We start from the raw sequence: 18,958 nt of genomic DNA, 5'->3' as shown, positions 1-18,958 counted from the left end.
CTGTAATTTAATATGGATACATATTTGTTATCCTTCAAATAATGCTATCATTTTCAATAATGTTATTTGGTATGTTGTTAATAATTCTACTCTTTCTATAGCCTGTCCCCCTCACAATCACTCAGATCTTGTTCACAAACTATGGAATTTGCAACTATTTCAAAAAATTGTAATGAGAACACATAATATAACATTTTCATTAGAAGATAAAACAGCAAGAAAGATTTCTCAAGATGCTACATTAAGAATTAAGCCATTCATAAGCAATTTCTTGATTTAGAAAATAGGCAATATAATGCTCACATACCTTTTTCATGTATTCTGTAACTGGGTTCTGTTGCAAAAATTCAGTGCTCTCTCTTGTATAGAATCTCTCTGTGTCAGCAAGAAACTGAGATTCAAAGGACTCTTTATAGACTGTCAGTGTAGGTCCTTTAGCAAAAGTATCATCTTCATTCAGTCCCAGCTCCACTAAAAGCACAAAGGTGGGAAATTATTCATTCTGCTGTATAGTATAGGTTTCATATGCTTGTTTAAGCTTTCCAGTTACAACTGTGTAAATAAACTGCAAATTTTTTAGGAACCTATTTACAAAGATTCAGTAAAATGTATCTACAAAAGCAAACCTGGGAAAATGGGGGGGGGCTGTATATTTAAGATATAACTGCACCATGAAATACAAATGAATCTGGTAGTGATATTAACTGGGGCATCTACAAGGTAAACTGAATTTGCTGGCTGGAAAATACTGCAGCTGCTGGCAATGCTGCATTCAAAGTGGAAAATATGCAAGGCAAACTTGAGCAAACAGACACTGTAACTACACTTCCTATGTAGAAATGGGAAGGCAGATATCCGAATATAAACTGTTTTTGCAACTGGCAAGTGTTCATTAGATACTGAAACAGGACTTAAAGAAGACCATATGTTATGCAAGAAGTTATATTGTTCATGTAAAATTATGGTGTTTCTCTTTGTGTGTGACCTACATTGTAAGGGAATATAACTGCTGCCTTAAAAAAATTATATTTTATTATATATTACATTTCAATTTCCAATGCACATACTTTTTACTCTAAACAAATAATTTTGGGGAGGGGGTATGCTTGAATCACATTCATTTGTGTTAAGCACTCTTCTGTGGTTTAACTCAAAGGTTGCTTCATGCAACATCAAGTTGCAATACATGTAAACTCTCACAAAATTTATTTTTGTTTTCTATTTTCTCAGAACTTTTTTCTACCTCATAACTGGTTAAGCCACCAGAACAGCAAACCGTTATTACCATCTCAGATGTTTAGCATCGGGATCCACTTTTTTAGAATGAGAATCTGTCAGGACCAACCAGAAGTGATCTTATGACCAGAAGTGACATTATCAAGCAGGAAAATTTTTAACAATCCTAGGCTGCAATCCTGCCCACACCTATCTAGGAGTAAGTCCCATTTACTATCATTGTTAAAAGCACATACATAGTAGCCTGTTAAAAGTACAGAGCTGTAACATTTCCCCAGATGCAGTCACATGCCATGGTAGCATCAAGTCTAATATATTAAAATAAAATATTGAAATAAATGGGGACCCACCTGAAATTGGCTCGCAACCCACCTAGTGGGTCCCGACCCACAGTTTGAGAAACACTGCATTATACCATATCTTAATGCCTCCAAACACAAAATAGAAGTTGTTATTTCACTAAGAGCATCTTGATCCTATGCATGTTTACTCAGATGCAAATGTTAACGAAGTTCAATAGAACCAACTTGCAGGAAGATGTGCTCAGGGCTGCAGCCTTCATTAAAGCAAAAATTTGGACTCAATAGCTCTCATTTGTGGTAGCAGTGTCATTTCTAATGTTTTCTTCAAATCACAAGCCTCTATTGTTTATTAAGCAAGATATACTTGTTTTAAGAAGAAAAAAGACTAATCATTGCCACATTCCTAGGTATAGACATTCACTGAACAAATCAAAGTATCATATTAGAGGCAGGCCACTGAAACTGTCATTAGTGAGCTCAAGTCTTGGAGAGACAGCATGCGGTTTTTAAATCACAGTGAAAAATTTCTATCAGCAGAATCCTCTCACCTGTATTCCCTAGTTCCTCCTTCAGTCTCTTTTTGATTCTCTGTTCTCTTCCCTCTCTACCCCAAGTTCAATGTCAAAAGCAAACAAGACTCTCATTCTCCCAGCAATTCATACATGGAAGAAGTCTTAGAAATAGAGTCATGCAGCATGGCAGGCTGGTTGTAACAGGTTAAAAAACTGTTTACAATACACTTCTGAATTCAGCAAAGAGGAAGAGCAAAGTACACTGTACGATGTAGACACAGTCATCCCCAAAGTCCCTTCTTTTGAAGGGTTTTGGCAGACTTTAGATACTCCCATAAAGGGTGGAAAGGGCTGTAGACACAAGGAGTCCTTGGAATTTTCCCAGGAGGCCTCAAATAGTTAAGAATCATAAATCAGTCCAAATATTTTAAGTCACGCATGCCTGTTTTACAGAAATTCACAATGAAAATGAATTTTACCATAAGACTGCACAACTCCACTAATCAGTCTTGTATTGATTGTTTCACCATTTCTTTCCTTTTCAATCAGCTTCAGCACGGCATTTGTTACCTTTGAAAACAGATTAAGAAATGAAGACATGAACTAGTTACAGTCAAATTACATACAGCACTGGTAAGCCTAGGGCTACCCAAAACTCCTTAAAATACTAACTAAAAGGTTAATAATTAAAAACTGCATTTCACTAGGGTTAAAAAAACCTATTTTAAAAAGTATTTTTTGGGGGGGTCAATGAAGAGCTTTCTGGGGTGGTGGCCAAATATATAGATATGATAATTGAGAGATGTATTTCTATGATGGTCACAAATGGTTGATTCGTTGCAGCAAGGCCCGGTTGGTCATGGTTGGAGGTGAACTGTTTGATTCATGTATTCTTCCATCCAATCTTTGGTTTTACACTCTTTGTATTTTAAACATGCCAATAAAGATTTCTTGTCCTTGAAATATTTTGAATTTATATCACATATGAGCTTTAAAAATTTATATTACTGCTGGTATTGTGTCTTATTTTTAAGTGTACATTTTAACATGTTTGTATTAATCTCCTAAAACCACATCATTAACCAATGATCAAACAGCTGCCTTTCTATGCATAAGAACATTTGACTTAAGAACATAAGAACATAAGAACAGCCCCACTGGATCAGGCCATAGGCCCATCTAGTCCAGCTTCCTGTATCTCACAGCGGCCCACCAAATGCCCCACGGAGCACACCAGATAACAAGAGACCTCATCCTGGTGCCCTCCCCTACATCTGGCATTCTGACTTAACCCATTCCTAAAATCAGGAGGTTGCGCATACTCATCATGGCTTGTACCCCATAATGGATTTTTCCTCCAGAAACTCGTCCAATCCCCTTTTAAAGGCGTCTAGGCTAGACGCCAGCACCACATCCTGTGGCAAGGAGTTCCACAGACCGACCACGCGCTGAGTAAAGAAATATTTTCTTTTGTCTGTCCTAACCCGCCCAACACTCAATTTTAGTGGATGTCCCCTGGTTCTGGTATTATGTGAGAGTGTAAAGAGCATCTCCCTATCCACTCTGTCCATCCCCTGCATAATTTTGTATGTCTCAATCATGTCCCCCCTCAAGCGTCTCTTTTCTAGGCTGAAGAGGCCCAAACGCCATAGCCTTTCCTCATAAGGAAGGTGCCCCAGCCCCGTAATCATCTTAGTCGCTCTCTTTTGCACCTTTTCCATTTCCACTATGTCTTTTTTGAGATGCGGCGACCAGAACTGGACACAATACTCCAGGAGTGGCCTTACCATCGATTTGTACAACGGCATTATAATACTAGCCATTTTGTTCTCAATACCCTTCCTAATGATCCCAAGCATAGAATTGGCCTTCTTCACTGCCGCCGCACATTGGGTCGACACTTTCATCGACCTGTCCACCACCACCCCAAGATCTCTCTCCTGATCTGTCACAGACAGCTCAGAACCCATCAGCCTATATCTAAAGTTTTGATTTTTTGCCCCAATGTGCATGACTTTACACTTACTGACATTGAAGCACATCTGCCATTTTGCTGCCCATTCTGCCAGTCTGGAGAGATCCTTCTGGAGCTCCTCACAATCACTTCTGGTCTTTACCACTCGGAAAAGTTTGGTGTCGTCTGCAAACTTAGCCACTTCACTGCTCAACCCTGTCTCCAGGTCATTTATGAAGAGGTTGAAAAGCACCGGTCCCAGGACAGATCCTTGGGGCACACCGCTTTTTACCTCTCTCCATTGTGAAAATTGCCCATTGACACCCACTCATTGACTTCTGAGATTTAGGCTGCAATCCTATACACATTTACCTGAGAGTAAGTCCTATTAAACTCAAAAGCTCACATCCAAGCAGACACATACATGTAGGACTACACAGTTAGTTGCATTTATTTACTGTGGGCTTCACAGGGACTAGGCAGTCATCATAGGTGCAAGGATAACCCTTGCTAATTGGGTATGAGGCACTTTTTCAAGTGGGTGCTCCTATTATTTAGCAAGGGGAGAGTAACTGGCCCTCCTCACCCCAGCAGTATCTTTTCTAATGGCTGTCTGCTGGTGTTTTGCATCTTCTAGATTGTAAGTCCTTTAGGGACAGGGAGCCATTAGGTATTTGATTTTTCTCTGTAAACTGCTTTGTGAACTTTTGTTGAAAAGTGGTATATAAATATTGTTAATAAATAATTTCAAAGAAGTAATCCTATGTATTAAAATTGACATATACACCTCTATTTTGATCAAATGATCTCCAAGGCAACTTACAACAGTTATGTATTATCCCAACAATCATTCATGGAAGCCATAAGAACAATAATGTATTCCTATTTTATGGCCTCCACTATGTGAGCTCCACAATACATTCAGTTCTCAAATTATAAATATTTATATCTTCCTGCTAGTGAAACATGGATACTGAATTTTCATCTCTTTGAAAATACGGTTTTGCTCAACTGCCAGGCTTAGTTTATGGAAGCTCCTGAATACTTACAGCACAATCCTATACATATTTATTTAGAAGTTTTATTTTATTCTTGGGATTACTTCCAAATGAATATACCACAGATAGGTATAGCACCTGAAATTTTTGCCAAGTAATCAAGCTCCAATTCTCACTTGGCCTTATCTTCTGGTCAATCAGAGGGTAGAGCCTTTCAACTCTGAACAGTTTCCTTTCTCAGCTGAGCTGCTGCTCAGCTCAGGCAGGCACCTCCTTAGTTGCTATAGTTACTTTCCAGGGACATTCCAGCCAAAGTTAACCTTTTATTCTCCTTCCTTCTGATGCAGCCTGATTCTGCTTGGCAAATGCTTGCAAAGCAGGTCTGTTTTTTGAAACACCAGGATGGGACCCTCCTTCCCAGGCTATAATTTAATGCACCATTACTTCAGAATAACACCCATGGAAAGCAGTGGGTCTGTTTCTGAGTAGAAAGGGTTGCAAATATCTCATCTCTCTGCTGTGAATTGAATTGCACACTCTCAGTTATGTGTTATGGGTTGTATGTTGTATGTAGAGCTTCTGGCTTAACACTTCAGACACCTTAAAGGTGTCTTTGATTCATGGTTCTCCTCATGTCCACCTTAAAGGTGGATTTGATTCATGGATCTCCTGCAGTGGTTCCCAACCTTTTTCACTTGCATATCCTTTGGCAGCCCACTTCCATAAATTGTACCCTTCATATTAGCAAAATGTTAGTAATTAATAATACAAGCCTTCATCTCCTCCATATGAAAGCCCAGACTTCAGGTATTCATCACATATTTTCTCTTTTCATCTGTTTGAAGAACAGAAGACTCTGTCTTTGCACTGTTTTGCCCCTAGAAGTGTGCTGAGAAATTCTGGGTGATTGATCACTTTGCATATTATGTTTCAGTTTTTTTACTGTGATGGTTTTCAATCATTGGTTGATAGATGAATCGATGACCAAAAACTAGCTATTGGTGGGGCTTTCACAGCCAACCAGCTACCTCCCTTCCTGCCTTGCAAGGCATTCTGGAGCATGACCTGCCTTTTTCTGCCACTATTTCATTCTTTTTCAATTACCCCTAAAGGTCCTGTTGAGTGTCCCTGGGAGTACGTGAATACCAGGTTGGGAACCACTGTTTTACTGGTATGTAGTTTACAGTGCACTTACTCTGATAGTGTTTACAAAAAGGTGGTGAAGACCAGAATTTAAAAAAGAATAAAAATGTATCATGATCTTTTACTAAGTTTTTGATAAATTAGAGACTACAGTTCTTAGGTAACAATTAGTGGTAGGTTATTTTTCAGGATCTGGCCTCGGGTAAAATCAGACAAAACTATAGTCAGACACCCCCCTAAGTTTAACCCCCGACTTATCTGAGGGTCATAGAAAATTCCATGATTGTTGGTTCAAGACCTGCCCTTCACTTATCTGTGGAGTCAATTTATAGGCAGGTGTCTGCGGTGTGTATAATTGCAGCATCAACCTTCAAGTAAGTGATATTGTACAGGAACAGCCAAACATAAAAATTTGTCTCTAGTTTCCAAATAATAATAACTTTAACATGTATGTGGCCTGAATGTAGATCTCCAAACAAATGCACATAGCTCCACTAGTTCAGAATCAATATGTTATAACAATGAAGATGGATCAATTTGACTCCACAGAAACCCTTCCCCACACTATTATGAATCTACCTGCTCCCCTATCCAATTGCTCCTGGGGCAACATGCAGCTGGGCCAAATAAAGGTTACTCTTCAGATGGTTCAACAGATGAAAGCTGCTCAGATTCAAATCTTGATCAACTGTCAAGTTTAGAGTCAGGAAGCAATTTCTCCCCAAATCAATTTGGCTGGTGATCCAGGATGAGAAGTTTTTCCCTTCTCCTGGAGCATTTATACAAAAATATTCCTAAGTTGCCTTTGTAACTTAGTTGCCCATGTAACTTTGTAACATCATTTACCATGTTTCCCCGAAAATAAGACACTGTCTTATATTTTTTTTGGCTCAAAAAAAACTGGTAGGTCTTATTTTTTGGGGTAGGTCTTATGCTCGGGGAAACACAGTAGCTAATGGGACTTAATCCCTGGAGCATGTGGAGAGGTTGCCCCCTCAGCACCCAGGAGGATGCCTGCCTGCCTACTCAGAAGTCAGTCCCTTTATAGTTAATGGAACTTACTCTCTGGAAGGTGTGGAGAGCCTCAGAGCCTGGTAGGCAGGGTTGCCACGCTTGCTGCTTCCCTCAGCTCCGCCTCAGCTCCTCCTCAGCATCCTCTGCCCAAGGCAGCACAGCAGGCGCTTTTTAGGTGGCGCACGCGGGTGCAGCGTTCCCAGTCACGTTGTCAACCCGTCCACGCCCGAGAACCCCTTCCGCCCGCCCGCCCCCCCGTCCCGGCCCTGATCACAACTAGGTCTTATTTTCGGGGTAGGTCTTATATTTCAGCAATTCTCAAAAAACACACTAGGCCTTATTTTCAGGGTAGGTCTTATTTTTGGGGAAACACAGTAAAAGGTCATCAAGGCAGCTCATTGTCTTTTAAGTTTAAAAAAATAAAATCCAAATATCAACCAACTACCTATCATTAAATGGAGAAGAGGTTGAAACAAGAATACAACTTAAGGAAAGGTCAAATTGAACAAAAACATTTCACTGCCCATTTAAAAATGGGCAGCATAGGAGCCATGTAGACCTCAGAGGAGAGTTCTGCAAATGGGGAGTCACTACCAAAAAGCCTCTGTCCCACATTCCGCATCAAGAGTGCTTTCTTAAACAGTGGAACACAGAGAAGAGCCCCAAATGACAAGCACTGTGTATAGGCAGGTTAATGGGAGTGGGGAGGATGGTTTAGCATGCTTGCTCTCTGGAATAATCTGGAATAATCTAATAATAACAATCTGACCTCTGGGTACCACAGTAGTTCTCACTAGATTCTCAGAAACTACAGGGAAGAATTGTTGTGTAGATTGATGGACAAAGTGGGGTTGTTGGGTATATGGACCTGCCTTAAGCAAAATTACTTTTGATCCATTTCTACTCTATTATTTCCTCTGATTTATAAGGCCTGGAAAGTAACAGTATCTACCAAAAATGCATTTACAAGAGATGCTAATATCAGAAGCTACTGGTGTGTGTCTGATTTCATGAGTGTTTGACATTCTAGCCTCAGATTAATCAACAATTTACATAAATGTCCGATAAAACATGCAAGATCATGCACAACCAAGTGCAATCAACTACTTTTTAGAAAGCAGTCAGCTCTCTCTCTATATATATATATCAGGGTGAACTACATTTTATCACATTACCCAGCTAACCAAATCCACAAATTTCATTTAAAATGAGGATCTAACGTTAATGTACAGAGCTCAGAAGGGCAACAATGCAATAAACTAATATTTCATATATCTTCTGTAGGCAGATGTTGACTATGTAGTTACTTGGAAAGTTAAACCTTAGTTATGATACGTATGTAAAGAAAATATATTTTTCATTAAGTTTTTTAAATACCATATTCGTGATTTTTATATCTGTATACAAATACAAACTCAGAGCATTATAGAAATCAATGCAAATACATACCTGCTTATTTAATGGCCTGAACAAGCAGTCCCTCCAGGTCACCAGTGCAAGCTAGGATTTAACAAACGAAAGGAAAATAAACACCAAAAAAAGTGGTCTGGTTGTTTGTTTTTTTTAAAACCACTGTCTTCAATACATGCAATATTGCAGGTTTCACAAACACAAAGCATTTTCGTCTGGAAACACTCAATCCATCTTCTGAGGAAACACCTAGAGGGTATTCTGTGGCAAAGATGCTATTTGTGTTGTGTTGGCTGTAGCTAGATCTTTTGGGCTTCAATACTGCCTCATGTGAACTGAGAATATCCCTAGGGCAGGGGTAGATAACTTTTTCAGCAAAGGGGCTAGATGACTGGCAATGACATCATGTCATCACCGAATGTCCGGGTTACCAACTCTTGGAAGCAGGAGCACACAGCTTGGTTTGGGATGTGGAGCCTCCTGTCCAATTTGCTGTGCGTCAGACAGGGAATAGCAGAGCCACCTGCACAGTGGCACAGGAACTCCACAAACCTAGGCAAACAGCTCTGCTATTCCCTGCCTGGATCAGCAAATTGGACAGGAGGCTTAGCTTCCCAAATCAAGCTCCACGCAGGCCACCACCTTGGGTGGTGGGCTGCATTCGACCCATCGGTCGCTATCCCCCAGCCTAGAGCATACCCAACACTCCCTCTCAAATTTTGAGAACCTCTGGCTTAGTGCAATACAATGACCCCCCCCCCCCCCCAAAACCAAGTTGAATAGGAAAAGGGAAAATTAGTATGTAGGACAGAAGGAAAACGAGTGTGATGTAATGGACAGCATCAGACCTGGACCTGAAACATTCAGGTTCAAACACCCACATAGCCATGAACCTCACTGGGTTACCTTGGGCCAGCCACAATCTCTCAAGCCTAACCTAGCACACAATTAGGTGCTTTGAATACCCTCTGGGGAGATAAAGCAGGGTTAAAATTTAGTAAATAAATGTATTGTATGCATCAATAAAATTAGGTATGCATGCACACACATGCTGCCTTTTAACAGGCAATTGTATGTTTGCTTAAATACATTTGCTGCTATAACTTCAGACATTTTGCCTTGCACAGCTGAATTCTGACTCCCAGGAGAATCTTTTTTGTAGGAACTTCTTCACATTCTGCTTATAAAGTACTCCCTGGATCAACTCAGCCCCAAGTATGTTAATCTGACACCAATCCTTCAGAGGGTCATCAATGCGCAATGCCTCACACTAGTAGTGCCCATTCCTTGCATACAGCACAAACCTCTCTTAATCCCATGGCACCAGGAACAAAGAATACTCCATTGTGCCCTCCACACCAACTGCCATCTTTATCCTTTAGTTTTCGTATTTTTCAAGTAACTCCCCCACCCCAAAAGTACAAGTCATTGCAAAACAACTGCAATACAATGGAAGTATCATAATGATCTGAAAGCTTCCAACTCCATAACACCACAATCAACAAACAGATGTGTTACCCTATAAACACACCAATACTGTGACAACAGGGTAGGCAAAAATACCAAATTTGTGCGATATCCAAGAATGAATACTCTTTTACCAATATTCTGAAAAGGAACAACATGATGGTGATACTCTGGTTTCAGCAAATGAAATCAAGGTGTATGGATGCTATCTGTGTTCAACGGTAGAAAGTAGGAATTTGCCCACAATCCAAAATATACAGCATGTGCACTACTTAGGCTCAAGGCTGCAGAGTCACCAAAGCAAACACTAAAATAGCATAATCAAGGAACAACTCTCTCCTACACAGATAGCTTCCATAGTGAGCAAGATCTCTGTATAATCAGCCACTGATCTGCAGGCCCCAGTGCACATAGTACATTATCTTTACGGTAAAGAAATGGGGTTTGAACCATTCTTTCATTGTATCATTTTCTGGTCAGCATGTACTAACTATATCTGCTTCACAATAAATTATATTTTCCAACATAAATTAAAAATTTGGGCAGTGAAGAAATGCATTGGGAGGCCCATAAAACAAGGAAAACAAGCACCCTTCCTAAATCAACAGTGCATACTATATTTTATGATGACAATACTACTAATGAAAACTTTTCTGAACCATCTCCAGTATGTTTCCGGAAGGAATTTACAATGAACAGTAAAAATACAGTAGACAATCACTTTACAATGGATTACCATCGTAAAGAAGGAGGGGTCCCCTGCACAGAAAAATCCTTCATATACATATATAAATACACACACACACTTTTCTATGAACACTTACTGAATAAATTTCATATATTCCTTTGCGGCCTTCGTCACACTCACGGCGAACCCAGTGTCGATTGAGGTAGGCACAGATTCCATTCAGCACTTTGCTTGAAAATCTATAATCCTCCCACTGCTGAGTGTAGAATTTCAAGACACTCTCATCCATCAAGTCTTCACCATCCTGCAAGACATAATCCACCAACATAGTGCCAGGACGCAAGCAGAACTTGGCGTTGTTTCTCTGTATATACTGTACCCTGTGGGAGCCACACAGCTGGAGCTAATGGCCCAATCCTATCCAACTTTCCAGCATCTCAATGCAGCCCTGAGGAAAGGGAACAAATATTCCCTCACCTGGAGGTGGTCTTCGGGAGTGCCCCTCCACTGCAGGATGCATGCCATGCCCCGTTGGCATGGCTGCATCAGCACTGGAAAGTTGAATAGGATCAGACGCTAAGTGTACCTTGGTTGCTTCTGGCAGTGGTTTAGCCTGCCAAACAGAGCCCTGCCCATCTCACTTGCTTCCTAAAGTGGTAAACCAAGGAGTCAAATCTTACAATACCTTTAGGACTTGTCCATCTTTAGCTTTTTACCAAGCAACAACAGTTGTTTAGATTTTCCTCAATTCACACCTTTTTGCAGCAATAGCTAAAATATAAATTCTTCACCTACTGCAGGGGTGCCCAAACCCTGGCCCTGGGGCCACTTGTGGCCCTCGAGGGCTCCCAATGTGGCCCTCAGGGAGACCCAATCTCCAATGAGCCTCTGGCCCGACGCAACTGCTCTCAGCGTGAGGGTGACTGTTTGACCTCTTGCGTGAGATGTGGGATGCGGGCTCCCTCCACTGCTTGCTGTTTCATGTCTGTGATGCAATAGCGGCAGCAAAGGAAAGGTCAGCCTTGCTTTGTGCAAGGCCTTTTATAGGCCTTGAGCTATTGCAAGACCTTCATTCATTCATATAAGTTCATCTTTAACATATTCATTTATGTAAAGTTATGGGCAGGAGGTCTGGTCTAGAGGGTAGAGCCTCCATTTGCCTGAAGATTAACATCCACAAGGTCGGCAGTTCGAGGCCACCGGCACCGTGCGACCTTGAAGCAGCTGGCAAGCTGCAGCTGAGCTGTTCCATCTGCTCGGAGCGTGGGAGGATGGAGGCCAGAATGTTAAACCAGATCGGAGCGTAACATCTTGAATGTGGTGGTTCTTGAAAGAGAGAACCTTCTTTCAATTTGTAAAAATCCCTGCGTGGATTTAATAAGCCTGCCTGTGTAAACCGCCTTGAATAAAGTCTTGAATAAAGACCAAGAAAGGCGGTATATAAATACTGTATATTATATTATATATTATTAAAGTTATGTAAATTTATTCAAATTTTAAATGTAAATTAATTCTTTTTTCCCTGGCCCCCAACACGGTGTCAGAGAGATGATGTGGGCCCTCCTGCCAAAAGCTTTGGACACCCCTGATCTACTCAAATGGGGAGATCTCTGTAACTTGTCCATTTACATTTGTTTAGAGTGTCTGCCACTTTCTCAACTTAAAATTCCTTTGTTCTCAGCTCTCATTCCAAAGACCTGATGGAAGACAGCTGGCGCTATTCAACGTTAAGGTTACCAACTGCCTTACTCTAACCACTGTTTTATGGTTCTTACCATGCTGCTGTTTTACAGCTTTTGATTATTTCTTGTCTTGCTGCTGTTAGTCACTGTTTTATTTAATGTTTTTACTTTAAATGTTGTTGTTGGTCACCATGGAAGTCCCATTTTATGGTAGAAAAAGTGGGACATAAATATTTTAAAATCAATCAATAAAATAACAATGAGAAATGCAGTCATGGACAGAAGAAGTACAGTACTGTACCACCAATCTTATGTAAGACAACAGTAGATATCTTAATACTTCCATGATGGAACAGAACTGCCCGTGAGTTCAAACTAAAGCACATAGTGGGTAAATTGATGCCTCTCAGGGAGAGTATGAGCCGCTCTCTAAGTTCTTGCGGGGGCAGGGGGAGGCCGCAGGGGAAGGGAGAAGGCAGCAACACCTCAAAGGACCTCAAAGGTAGCGTTCTCTGAAGTGCTACCTGTTCCACGCGCAGGGCCAGCTAGGCAGGCGGAGATCAGGGGTCTCAATGCGTGAATGAGACGGTGGTGTAGGGAGGAGGGGTTTAGATTCGTTAGGCACTGGGGAACGTTTTGGGACAAGCGGGGCCTGTACAAGAGGGACGGGCTCCATTTGAACCAGAATGGAACCAGACTGCTGGCGCATAACATTAAAAAGGTGGCAGAGCAGCTTTTAAACTGATCCCTGGGGGAAGGCCGACAGGAGCCGAGGGGCATCCGGTTCGGGACTCCTCATCCCTATGGGATGAGGATGGGGAGGTTAGAGAACAACAAGACAAAGGCAGGGTAGGAGAAGAAATTGGGAAAGGTAGGGTGATGGGATGTGATAGACGGTTTGGCACAATGAGAGGATGCGGGGACAAGGGAGCGAATAAGCAGCCCATCCTGGGGCATTCCGTGTATAAATGCTTTTATGCGAATGCCCGAAGTCTACGAGCAAAGGTGGGAGAACTGGAATGTCTGGTGACAAGGGAAAATATTGACATAGTGGGCATAACGGAAACCTGGTGGAATGCGGAGAATCAGTGGGATACCGCAATCCCGGGCTATAAACTCTACAGGAGGGACAGGCAGGGGCGTGTTGGAGGTGGGGTGGCCCTTTATGTTAAGGAAGGGATAGAATCCAGCAAAGTAGAGATTGAAGGTGGGTCCGACTTCACCGTAGAATCTCTGTGGGTTAAATTACCAGGCTTGTGCAGCGATGTAATACTGGGGGCGTGCTATCGTCCTCCAGACCAGAAATCTGATGGGGGCCTTGAAATGAGGAAACAGATCAGGGAGGTGACAAGGAGGGACAGGGTTGTAATCATGGGGGACTTCAATTATCCTCATATTGACTGGGTCAATTTGTGTTCTGGTCATGATAAGGAAACCGGATTTCTTGACGTGCTAAATGACTGTGGCTTAGATCAGCTAGTCACGGAGCCCACCAGAGGACAGGTGACTCTGGATTTAATTTTGTGCGGTACGCAGGACCTGGTTAGAGATGTAAACGTTACTGAGCCATTGGGGAACAGTGATCATGCTGCGATCTGTTTTGACGTGCACGTTGGGGGAAGAATACCGGGCAAATCTCTAACAAAAACCCTTGACTTCCGACGGGCGGACTTCCCTCAAATGAGGAGGCTGGTTAGAAGGAGGTTGAAAGGGAGGGTAAAAAGAGTCCAGTCTCTCCAGAGTGCATGGAGGCTGCTTAAAACAACAGTAATAGAGGCCCAGCAGAGGTGTATACCGCAAAGAAAGAAGGGTTCCACTAAATCCAGGAGAGTGCCCGCATGGCTAACCAGCCAAGTTAGAGAGGCTGTGAAGGGCAAGGAAGCTTCCTTCCGTAAATGGAAGTCTTGCCCTAATGAAGAGAATAAAAAGGAACATAAACTGTGGCAAAAGAAATGTAAGAAGGTGATAGGGGAGGCCAAGCGAGACTATGAGGAACGCATGGCCAGCAACATTAAGGGGAATAATAAAAGCTTCTTCAAATATGTTAGAAGCAGGAAACCCGCCAGAGAAGCGGTTGGCCCTCTGGATGGTGAGGGAGGGAAAGGGGAGATAAAAGGAGACTTAGAGATGGCAGAGAAATTAAATGAGTTCTTTGCATCTGTCTTCACGGCAGAAGACCTCGGGCAGATACCGCTGCCCGAACGGCCCCACCTGACCGAGGAGTTAAGTCAGATAGAGGTTAAAAGAGAAGATGTTTCAGACCTCATTGATAAATTAAAGATCAATAAGTCACCGGGCCCTGACGGCATCCACCCAAGGGTTATTAAGGAATTGAAGAATGAAGTTGCAGATCTCTTGACTAAGGTATGCAACTTGTCCCTCAAAACGGCCACAGTGCCAGAAGATTGGAGGATAGCAAATGTCACGCCTATTTTTAAAAAGGGAAAGAGGGGGGACCCGGGAAACTATAGGCCGGTCAGCCTAACATCCATACCGGGTAAGATGGTGGAATGCCTCATCAAAGATAGGATCTCAAAACACATAGAAGAACAGGCCTTGCTGAGGGAGAGTCAGCATGGCTTCTGTAAGGGTAAGTCTTGCCTCACAAACCTTATAAAATTCTTTGAAAAGGTCAACAGGCATGTGGATGCGGGAGAACCCGTGGACATTATATATCTGGACTTTCAGAAGGCGTTTGACACGGTCCCTCACCAAAGGCTACTGAAAAAACTCCACAGTCAGGGAATTAGAGGACAGGTCCTCTCATGGATTGAGAACTGGTTGGAGGCCAGGAAGCAGAGAGTGGGTGTCAATGGGCAATTTTCACAATGGAGAGAGGTGAAGAGCGGTGTGCCCCAAGGATCTGTCCTGGGACCGGTGCTTTTCAACCTCTTCATAAATGACCTGGAGACAGGGTTGAGCAGTGAAGTGGCTAAGTTTGCAGACGACACCAAACTTTTCCGAGTGGTAAAGACCAGAAGTGATTGTGAGGAGCTCCAGAAGGATCTCTCCAGACTGGCAGAATGGGCAGCAAAATGGCAGATGTGCTTCAATGTCAGTAAGTGTAAAGTCATGCACATTGGGGCAAAAAATCAAAACTTTAGATATAGGCTGATGGGTTCTGAGCTGTCTGTGACAGATCAGGAGAGAGATCTTGGGGTGGTGGTGGACAGGTCGATGAAAGTGTCGACCCAATGTGCGGCGGCAGTGAAGAAGGCCAATTCTATGCTTGGGATCATTAGGAAGGGTATTGAGAACAAAACGGTTAGTATTATAATGCCGTTGTACAAATCGATGGTAAGGCCACACCTGGAGTATTGTGTCCAGTTCTGGTCGCCGCATCTCAAAAAAGACATAGTGGAAATGGAAAAGGTGCAAAAGAGAGCGACTAAGATGATTACGGGGCTGGGGCACCTTCCTTATGAGGCAAGGCTACGGCGTTTGGGCCTCTTCAGCCTAGAAAAGAGACGCTTGAGGGGGGACATGATTGAGACATACAAAATTATGCAGGGGATGGACAGAGTGGATAGGGAGATGCTCTTTACACTCTCACATAATACCAGAACCAGGGGACATCCACTAAAATTGAGTGTTGGGCGGGTTAGGACAGACAAAAGAAAATATTTCTTTACTCAGCGTGTGGTCGGTCTGTGGAACTCCTTGCCACAGGATGTGGTGCTGGCATCTAGCCTAGACGCCTTTAAAAGGGGATTGGACGAGTTTCTGGAGGAAAAATCCATTATGGGGTACAAGCCATGATGTGTATGCGCAACCTCCTGATTTTAGGAATGGGTTAAGTCAGAATGCCAGATGTAGGGGAGAGCACCAGGATGAGGTCTCTTGTTATCTGGTGTGCTCCCTGGGGCATTTGGTGGGCCGCTGTGAGATACAAGAAGCTGGACTAGATGGGCCTATGGCCTGATCCAGTGGGGCTGTTCTTATGTTCTTATGTAACACAATCCCCAGGATCGCGCCGCTGCTCCTCCCTGCTTCCTGGCTGCCCCCACCCCTTAAGTGGGCAGAGGGCAGGACACCCCAGTCTGAAAAGTCCTGAGTTTTCAGCTCTCTACATTCTGTGCAAATAGATGGTATAGCAGCTCACAGGGAAAAGGTTTGGGAAGATTAAGCCAGAAATTAGGGGGATGTTCTGTGCAGTGGTCAAGCTACTACTAGTATAGTAAATAATATTATAATACAGGACTTCTGAAACTCATAACCCTTTACAAAACTACATAGGCCTGGATTCAAGCACTCCAACAAACCAGTCTGTTGAATGGCAAGAAAGGAGCAATCATCCCAAGCACCCAATCATCCCTCAATTATCCAGCTAAACTGAAAGCTTGTTAGTTCTTAAGCAACAGCTTTCTGAAACATCCAACCCAGTAAATGATGGTTTAATTCAGGGGTGTCAGACTCATTTCATGCAGCCGGCCAAACAGCATTCATTGCATCTGCTGAGGGCCAGAAGTGATGTCACTATGAAGGAAGTGATATAATTAAACAAGTGATGCTCAGAAATAAGTGCTTTGTTCTCACCTAGTAACTCATTAGCTGCCAACGAAAGAGAAAATACACAAAACTTGAGAATATTTTCAGGATATGCGATAGCCTAATTATCACGTGGGCTGCCCTTTTAGCAGGCACTTTGGCAAAAGCAGTGCTTCTGAAAGGGTGGTGCTGGGGGTGCCCAGTTATCATCTGGGCTGCCCTTTCAGCAGTGCCACTTCTACCAAGACATCACTGCTGAAAAGACAGCCCACATGATAATTAAATTCTCCCAGCACCACCCTTTCAGAAACACTGCTTTTGCTGAAGCATCATTTCAAAGCTCAGTAGCTGAGAGCAGCTGATGGCAGTGCTGGGAGAGCGCAATCATACAGGTTGGACAAAGCGCTACTACAGGTGGTATCTGGTGTGCAGGCCTTATATGTGACACCCCTGGACTAACTGATCCCAAAAACCAGAATATCACATAAGCTTCCTCCTTGCATTCATACATTCATGATATAAATAAACTATTGCTTATTGATTCATCAGAACTTGGCCATACTTGGCTGAAACAGGGATGACACATTTATTATAGCAACCTGATTTGTTCCCTTCATTTCCTTTAAGATTTTAAAGATGTCCTCTCTACTGACCTCAGTCTTCAGTCATTTGTTGTTCAATATTCATTTGGTTACTTGATATTCTTTCAAAGGAATTTGTTCATAGTTAACATCATGGTCAAGCACTTTAAACAGAAAGCAATCTTAAATGAATTACTGGGATTTTTTAAAAGGTTTTCAATACAGCAACGGTTTTAAAAGCTCAAGCATTTTGTCTGTACTATAATCCAGTTTAAACAACATTTTGGACAAAATTCTTTCTAGCAGATTGGAAAATGCCCTGACTATTTTTAAATACCTACATCTCAAAAGATTGGGAGTGAATCCAGAACTTGGTTTGGATTCAAACATGTGCTTGGGTATATCCAGAGCAATCTCTGACATAACTCTATACTGTATCAAACTTTGAGGAATGTTTGATATACGGATATACGGCATAGGGATCTGTCACTCAAAAGGAGCAAGCCAAAGATGTCACTGGACACGCCCAAGTACACATTTGAATCCAAGCTAAGATTTCTGCCTTACAACAATATTATTTTAAAAATTGACAATAGTCAGATTCTTTTTTTTTTTAGGTGTTATACAGTATAGCCTTAAATTCTCTCAACTTAGCTTTTTCAGTTGATACAATTACAGTCTTACCTTAAGGAGATTTGTCAAGTAATTCTTCAGAAATTCCTTAAGTCGCTTGTACAGTTCCAAGCCAACAAACTGGGCTCCTCCAGGTGTTTGACCTTTTTTAGACTTAGAAGTAGGTACACCAGCTCCTCGTGCTTGATTAGATTGATGTACACTAGTACAGTAGTTATAAACATGACTGGTAGAATAATTAAGGAATATATATTACATGTCAAAATCAAGTAACAAATGTGAAGTTAATACTTCACACTTATACAGCACTTCTTAGTGCCCCAAATGCTGCAATTCTACAACCAGGCAAGTCAGTATTACTGCCCTTATATTGCTGATGGGAGGAAAGGCATAATGAAATGCTACCAAGAGTGTTCATGCAGAGACAAGAGTTAAACACGGACTCCCCAATATTTTTCAGTTTCTTAGCAAGTACACCAGCTCTAAAGGAAGACAATTCTTTGGTCCTTCAATTGATGTACCACAGAAGGATGCATTGCACACCCCATTGGCACAGCTGCATCCGTGCTGGAAAGATGGATAGGACTGGGCCCTTGAGGTTTTTCCAATTCATTTCACTGGTGATTTTAAGTAATGTAACGTTTTATAGCAGTTACACATATTTGCATTGGGGTATCTAATTCAGTTAAGGGACAATAACACTGCTCGGGAGGGATCCTTTGACAACAACCCTTCATTTGTGCAGTTGGTAAAGCATTACATTGTGCAATCAAATAAGCACGCCTCAACTTGGGAACCGTCAGTACATAAAAATAAATGGGTAAAGAAAATTTAGTGGGAAATATAATTC

The 18,958-nt window shown here is 42.1% G+C and overlaps 1 protein-coding gene across 1 annotated transcript in view; it reads right to left on the bottom strand.

The window, feature by feature from the left end:
* CUL1 (cullin 1) overlaps positions 1-18,958 on the bottom strand; it is a 60,514-nt gene that overhangs the window by 18,205 nt on the left and 23,351 nt on the right. The window contains exons 3-7 of the mRNA XM_066628043.1: positions 18,160-18,334; positions 10,861-11,028; positions 8,609-8,659; positions 2,530-2,620; positions 308-471 (exon numbers count right to left, since the gene is read on the bottom strand). Of these exons, the coding sequence (XP_066484140.1) occupies positions 308-471; positions 2,530-2,620; positions 8,609-8,659; positions 10,861-11,028; positions 18,160-18,334 (649 nt within the window). The remainder of the gene's footprint in view (positions 1-307; positions 472-2,529; positions 2,621-8,608; positions 8,660-10,860; positions 11,029-18,159; positions 18,335-18,958) is intronic.

This window comes from Tiliqua scincoides, chromosome 5 (assembly GCF_035046505.1).
Source record: "Tiliqua scincoides isolate rTilSci1 chromosome 5, rTilSci1.hap2, whole genome shotgun sequence".
Lineage (NCBI taxonomy): Eukaryota > Metazoa > Chordata > Lepidosauria > Squamata > Scincidae > Tiliqua > Tiliqua scincoides.
Note: the sequence above shows the minus strand (reverse complement) of the source record. Positions and strands in the feature narration are given on the sequence as shown.